The sequence below is a fragment of the Nerophis lumbriciformis genome, linkage group LG02, assembly GCF_033978685.3.
Source record: "Nerophis lumbriciformis linkage group LG02, RoL_Nlum_v2.1, whole genome shotgun sequence".
Lineage (NCBI taxonomy): Eukaryota > Metazoa > Chordata > Actinopteri > Syngnathiformes > Syngnathidae > Nerophis > Nerophis lumbriciformis.
In genome coordinates this window covers 58,019,157-58,026,376 of record NC_084549.2, presented here as the reverse complement: position 1 = coordinate 58,026,376, position 7,220 = coordinate 58,019,157, and the positions used below count along the sequence as shown (strand labels likewise).

Here is a 7,220-nt window from a genome sequence, read left to right as displayed (position 1 = left end):
TCATATTATAGCAATATTTTTACAGAAAAAAGTGCAGATAAATATTCAAAAATAAACAAGATCCTTAATACTTATATTTAAATTACGAGTGGCTCATCTCGCCAAATAAGCGATCTCCAAAACCTATTGAATTGTATTATTATTTATCATATTATTTTGTATTATTTTAGCTAATACAAATGTACAATATCATATAGAACATATATAAAAATATATATAATGATAATGTATATATTTTAGTCATTTTAAATAATACTTTATGTCCGTATTCATTTTGACGCACCTCCTTTTGTGCGTGTTTCTCAGCTTTAAAAGTGTATTGTCCGATTAATTAAGTTGCGTTTCGTCCAAAAAAAAAAAAAGAAGACCCTCTAAATTCACTTGTTTTTTGCAATATTAAATTGTTTTGCATAATTTTTCCCTGCTCCAAACCCAGCATGCCTTGGAGTTACAGTTGCTAGGTAGACTTTTCTGAGTGTGCAAAAAATAAAAAATAAATAAAAGAAGTACAACAAAAATCGTGCAAGTGTCTTATAAATAATTGTAGCGCGCTTGCTTGGAAATTCAGCTACAAAAAAAAGAGACTTGCAGAGAAGAAATCCCCCCCTACTTTTTTTTTTTTTTTTTTTTTTTTTTTTTTTGGAGGAGCAGAAAGGGGGGGAAATGCTTGTCGTCCCGGGAAGAAAAGCTCTTTTGAGAGGGCCACAATGGCAGACTGGGCCGGGGGAGGAGTCCCATCGCGATTAGGCCCTTTAATGGCGCGTTTACTTAATTTCTGCATTCACCAGCAACCGTAAACAAAAGGGGGAAATGGCACTCGGCATTTTTTTTTCCTTTTTAAGTACATGTCGTTGGTCAGAATGCGTGCACCTATTTTAATAAACACAAATAGGAATTTGCGTGGTTCGAACTCCAGTAAGAAGATAATAATGACAATAAGAGGTTTTAGGTGAGTTGCGGCCATAAAGATGCGCGTTAATGCGTGCGCAAAGCAACAATAAGCCAATATGAACACGGGTTTAGCCAATGCGAGAGACGCACATGATGCAAACATTTCAATTAAATGTTATATTTGATTATTTAAAAAAAACAAAAACATTGTTATTAGGGTGGATTTTGGGTGCGCCGTTTGTGCGTAATGGTGTCACATCTTTAACAACAACAATAACAACAAACGGGCTTGCAGCACTGGAGTGGTTTAAGTTTTGAACAAATATTTTATGAACACCAAGAAAAGTGGGGTGGGTTCGTGGGTTTGGGGGGGTAGAAAAGAGGATGAGACGAGAGGAAGAACAAGAAGATGTGATGGGGTGGGCGTTAATAATTATTTACAAGCATATTTCTACACGTATATTACACAGCGGGAGAATGATGGCGTTCTTTTTTTTTTGTTCCACATTTTATATACATCATTCCATATAAAATTTTGAAAATAAAAAATAAAAATCTGATACAGTCATCAACATACAAGTAGTTCGACCCCACAGTGACAGGATTATTTTTTTTTTCTTGAAAAAAAAAAAAAAAAAAGGTGCTTAGTCATACAGTATATGACTTAAAATGATTGTCTGATGAACACAAAAACAACAACAAGAAAAAAACAAAGGTAGGGGAGAAAAATGAAAATGTGCATCTTGACGGCTTTTTCTTCATCATCATCTTCATCATAAAAAAGGTGAAAATGTTAAAATTCCATCTGCATTGATGCTCCTGGTTGGAAAAAAAAAATCCTCTTGCGTTTTGCAGAATGCAGAAAAAAAAAAAAAAAAAAAAAAAAAAAACATGCGATAGAGAGTCTATGGTGTGTGTGGGGGGCTTTTGATGAAGAGGAGGAGGGGTCCTTTTTTTAAAAGCGCTTTTAATAATAATAAAAAACAACGTGCTTTATCTCTTTTTATTCAATATTTATATCAATCAGCCTCCTCCATCCGCGATATTTCATAAGTCTTTTTTTTTCTTTCTTCCTCTCAGGTCCTTTTTCCCCTGTAAATATTTCTCTTTTTTCTTGCGTGTTTTTGTGTGTTTTGAGTGTTTTTTTGTTTTGTTTGTTCTTTTTTTTGTTTTTTTCCTTTTTCTTTTTTGCGTGTATCATACGTCGCACTCCGAGTCACTGGAGGTGACGGACAGGATGGAGGTTCCGGTGTCGACCCGCTCCGTCATACTGGACACGCTGGTGGTGGGACTGGCCGCGGTGGAGGGCGACTCGGCCGAGCTGTGAGGGGTGAGGCCGGCCTCCGACAAGGACCTCATGCCGGCGGGTCCTATTGCTTGGTGCTGCAGCCTGCAAGCAAGCAAGGGAAAAGGGGTGAGGTTTTTTTTTTTTTAGTTTTTTTTTTTTGCAGCAAAACGAGAGAAATGGCAATTAGACTTTTCTTTTCACCATGAATGCCCCCCCCCCACCCTCTTCCTCCTCATCCTGCAAAATAGGGGTCGCCTTTTCTTTGCACCCCCAAGCCGGCCCCCATGATGCCATGCATGCATGCCTCCATCACAAAACACTGCACTGTTTGGAGCAAATGTCCCCCTCCCATAAAAAACAACAACAACAAAAACACACATTTCTATAAAATGCAATAATTTCTGCACATATTTGCTGCACTAATCTTTTTTTTTGTTTTTGTTTTTTTGTAAAAAATAAATCGTCCTCCATCGTGCTGCAGCGTTTCATGTTACATGAATGAATGAGTGACGTATAGTTTATTGCAATCATCCTAAATGTTCATCTGCAATCATAATAATAACTCCACCGTGGCGGGATAATATCAGCGAGGAAATATATCTCTTCATTCATCAAGAGCATTAAAAATAGTTTTCATATGGCTTAGCTCATCTCCAGTGTGTGTGTGTTGTTTTTAATCAATTATAATTGTTTTGAGTGGAATGATACCACACTTAATGTTATGAATATAGCCTCATAATGCTTTAAGTATGAATATCAATACTATAATCTGGGATAATCTTCCTTATAACAACGCAAAGTGACATTAAAAAAATGATAAATGCGGCTAAAAGTGTGTGCAGGGATGGTGGGGGCAGGGGGGAGTGTAAATAAATATTACCGTAACTGTTGTAATAGATACAGTGGGATCTAGATATAAATATATATATATATATATATACTTTGTCAAAAAAAATTGCTATTAACGTCCAAAATAAACAGGAGCTCCTGTAAAAAAAAAAAATAGTGACATATTTTTTTCAGCAAAAACAAAACTTATTTGACCTTTTTATGTAGTTTTGTTTTCATTGCATTAGTGCAAATAAATCTCACTTTATGGTTATTATGGTGTTGTTTATTCTTCAGCTCGCTTGTTTGTGACGAGCGTAAAAGTGTCGTGCAAAAAGTGACATTTTTGGAACGATTTAAGCTGTTTTTTTTGTTTTTTGTTTGCTCGCGCTCAATGTTGCAACGTGTGGCCGCTTAGAGGCGCACCCAAGCCGGGTAGGCTCGGTGGAATCTCCCGTATAGGTTCCAGTAACTCCGGAGCTCTTTTTATTTTTTTTATTTTTTTATTTTCGTCTCCTGTTTTTTCTTTTTTTCCCCCCCCCAGGTAAAAGTTGAGTGGGGGGGTGTAAAAAGTGTAAAAATCCACCAACCTGTTCTTGGCCGCCGCGGCTCTGTCTCGTTGCCTCCGGTTCTTAAACCAGTTGCCGACCTGTGTGGGAGTGAGTCCGGTGGCTTGCGCCAGTTCCCTTTTCTTGCTGGGGTTCGGGTAGGGATCCTGCAGGTACCACTCCCTGAGCAGGCTCCGCGTCCGCTCCTTGAAACAGTGCGTCTTCTGCTCGCCGTCCCAGATGGTCCGAGGCAGCGGGAACTTCTTCCTCACCCGGTACTTGTCCACCGGACCCAGCGGACGTCCGCGCAGCTTCTCGGCCTCCTGGTAGTGCGCCTCCAGCCACATGGCCTGCAGCTTGCCGTGCGAGTCCTTGGTGAACTTGTGGTTCTCCAGGATGTGGTAGAGGTCCCTGAAGTTGCCGGTGTGGAAGGCCACCACGGCCCGGGCGCGCAGGATGGACTCATGCTTGTTGATGGCCTCGCACGCTCCGGGGGCCACGGGCAGGGACCAGAGGAAGCGACCCAGCCGCTCGATGTCCCCGGTCTCCTCCAGCGTCTCGCAGACGCTCGCCACCTGCTCCGGGGAGAAGTTGAGTGTGGGTAGCTGGAACATGGACAAGTCTTCCGGGGACCGGGCGGCGGGCGCGCTGTTCGCCAGGAGCAGCGGGCGATCAGCGAAGTTGGGCAGGAAGAAATGGGAGGGATAAAGCTCTAAAGGCGATCGGAAAACCATGGAAATGACCTGAGAGAGCGACCCAGACGATGGAGAAAAAAGAGGGGGCGAACCGAGCGCCCGACCACCAGAGCCAGCACGGCGAAGTTGCGCGTAAAAAAAAAAAGGAGATCGAATGATTCAATGGCTATCGCCTAATGACACCAGCCTCATAATATCTCCCCCCTAAATCCGCCGTTGAGTGTAGCATTGAAACATTTTGTTTCCCTTTTCTATTGGTCTTCTTGGTGTCGCTGCGCCGTTGCCATGGCAGCGCTGCCAATCACTGTCAAGCGTGCCAATCATTAGCCAGTACGTAGCGAGAGGCTTTCACCGGCAGTGCCGCGCACACGGGGGGTTATCAGAGTCTTCCATCTCCACGGTAACCCCCCCCCCCCACCAACCCCCTCCCTCCCGGCGCGCCCACCCCCATGCCCTCCCCCCTCCCTCCGCCCCAGCCGAACATCCGCAGCTCTTGTCCGCGGAATGAGCAATTAGAGGGTGGAATATTATTGTCGTCTTTAACGAGCAGGACGCGCAGAGAAGGAGGCGGCGGACATGGCTCCAGACTCCGGAGGACAACATTTGAATTTACTTTTATTTTTTATTTTTTATTTTTTATTTTTTTTAGGTCCGGATGGTCCGTCTTTTCCCCTCCTGGTCACCGGGTGCGATCGCCGCTTTACCGATACTCGATTCACGACAAGTCAAGTACTTGCAACTCACTTTTTTTTCTCTTTTTTTTTTTTTTCTTCCTCCCCCTAATCCGCTCATGCTTAAGGACGCGATCCATGTCCACATCCGCGGTCACAGGACTCGGCTTTAGCGCGGTAGCCGAGGCGGTGTGATTTTCATGTTTGCGGCTCATATTTAGACGGGGTGTTAAAAATCGCGGCCGGGGCGAATAGTGGCGCGCATTGTGAGAGCCGCGCACGATTCGAGACGCCGTAATCCCGCACCTTCCAGAAATCTGACATAATGATCCTAAGCCGCCTTTGCTGCAAAATCATTCTGGAATTCAAACCCCCACCCCCCCCGTCTAGATGTGCACTTTCACCACAGACCTTTGGGGCACGAGTCAGAAAAGTGAGTCAAACCCATTGTGCGTAAAAGCACCATTACGCGTGGACTTTTACGCACCTTGCCAACAATGCTTTTACGTTCCAGGATGATGATATTTCTGCTGTTTATGACTATCTGTGAGTCTATCCATTCTGCGTAAAAGCACCATTACGCATGGACTTTTACGCACCTTGCAAACAATGCTTGCAAGTTCCAGGATGATGATATTTCTGCTGTTTATGATTATGTGTGTGTGTGTGTGTGTGTGTTTGTGTTTGTGTGTTATAGGACCCCCAACTTGTCCACTTTGTTACCCCCCTGAAGCAAGAGAGTAAATCCAAGTGGCAAACTTTGGAGAAGGGGTCCATGGACTGGAAGTAAAAGGCTGGTATTTTCACGCTGGGGTTAAAGCCAAGCCTCTCTCTCTCTCTCTCGCTCTCTCTCGCTCTCTCTGCACTACACACACATACACACAACACACACAAACACACACACACACACTAAATGAAGTTACAAGTGAAGGCTTAGCGTCACATAGAGCCTAATATGCAAAGCCTCCTTACCTGACTGGCTCTCCCGGCGCACCAATTTAGGTGTCCGCCACTGAAAGCGTAAATCTGCAGGTATTATCTAGTATTATGTTTTAGTGGACGTCTTTCTCTCTCCTTTTTTTTTCTTTTCTTTTTTTTTGGGTGGGGTTGCCCTCGCAGGCAATTCGGAAATCACTCCTATAGAGCGGACAAGAGGTGAAATGTAAAACCTGAATGGAGGGGAGAAGGGGAGGGGGGGTGGGAGTTAGCCGCAGTGCTAATTCACATTCTTTTACGCGCCTTTTGTTTACGTTAAGCATGTAATTAACACCCCCTCCCAAACAAGTTTATTCACCTGCCACTAATTGTGTGTTTATCCGAGGGCTTGCTCAATGTTCCGAGCAGCAGGGGGGGTTTAAAGGAGGGAGGGCTGGGGGTGGGTGGGTTTGTGTCTTAGTCCTGAATGAAGTGTGTTTATCAAAAGTGTAACACAAACACTGACGTGTTGATTGCACGCACCTAGAAGTGCTCTTGTTCTGCAGTTAATATCACATTATTAATGTGCGGCTCTTAATTGACCAATTAGCGTCCTGGGGCAAGTAAACAAAGCCGTGCGTGTTACGTCATCAACGAGGGAGGAGTGTGCAAAGACAGGAGAAATGTGTCAAAGTGCAAGGATGGAGCAAAATGAGTTTTATTTGTGAACTATGTGTGTGCTTGTGTGTGTGTGTGTGTGTGCAGATGTGCACGTGCACTCCCCTCCGTGACGCGCGCGCGCGCGCACACAGAAGAGGGACAGCCCGCGTGGACGCAGCGCGCACATAAAGCAGCACAGCCACGGTACGTAAAGACTGAATTAGCATTTATTTATTGTCTTTAATTTGTTTATTTCTGCATGCAAATGGGAGTGCATGACTTTTTTTTTTTCTTTTGCATGGTTAAAGTAATATTTTCCCCATTTTAGAACGGCGTGCACTATTTAGTAAGGATACTGTTTTCTCTTTTTAATTAATTCATTTTTTTTTCCTTTGGTCGTGGTCCAGTTTGGAATCGAATGTTTGAATTTTGTTTTTGCATGATTATATTAAACCTCTCCTGCCCCCCATTTTATGCATGGACTACTTAGTAAGGATACCTTTTTCTGTATTTTAATTGTTCTTTTTTTTTCTTTGGTAGTGGTTCAGTTTGTATTCCAATCAGAGGACTTCTAATGCGTCACCATGTGAGTATTATATACCTCAAAAATAACAACAAACAAAAAAAAAAAGTAATAACTTCAGCTACTTAAATTTGTACATGTTAAATTAATTTTGTTAATTCAATACAGAGTTGGAAAAGTCTGCGTGTTTTTTCCTATAAT

At 43.0% G+C, this 7,220-nt stretch overlaps 1 protein-coding gene across 1 annotated transcript; it reads right to left on the bottom strand.

Moving 5' to 3' along the window:
- Positions 1-1,766: 1,766 nt before the first annotated feature.
- On the bottom strand, positions 1,767-4,607 carry six3a (SIX homeobox 3a). Its single transcript, XM_061965473.2, has 2 exons — positions 3,598-4,607; positions 1,767-2,281 (listed from the first exon to the last, which is right to left on the bottom strand). Exons 1-2 carry the CDS (start codon positions 4,287-4,289, stop codon positions 2,089-2,091), a joined length of 885 nt encoding a protein of 294 aa, XP_061821457.1. The 5' UTR covers positions 4,290-4,607; the 3' UTR covers positions 1,767-2,088.
- Positions 4,608-7,220: the final 2,613 nt, after the last annotated feature.

What these genes read in the sequence shown, in the direction of transcription:
- six3a (XM_061965473.2), bottom strand. Translation starts at nt 4,289, where the DNA reads ATGGTTTTCCGATCGCCTTTAGAGCTTTATCCCTCCCATTTCTTCCTG. An exon ending in GCCGCGGCGGCCAAGAACAG is followed by an intron (nt 2,282 to 3,597) that starts GTTGGTGGATTT and finishes GCTTGCTTGCAG; the next exon opens with GCTGCAGCACCAAGCAATAG.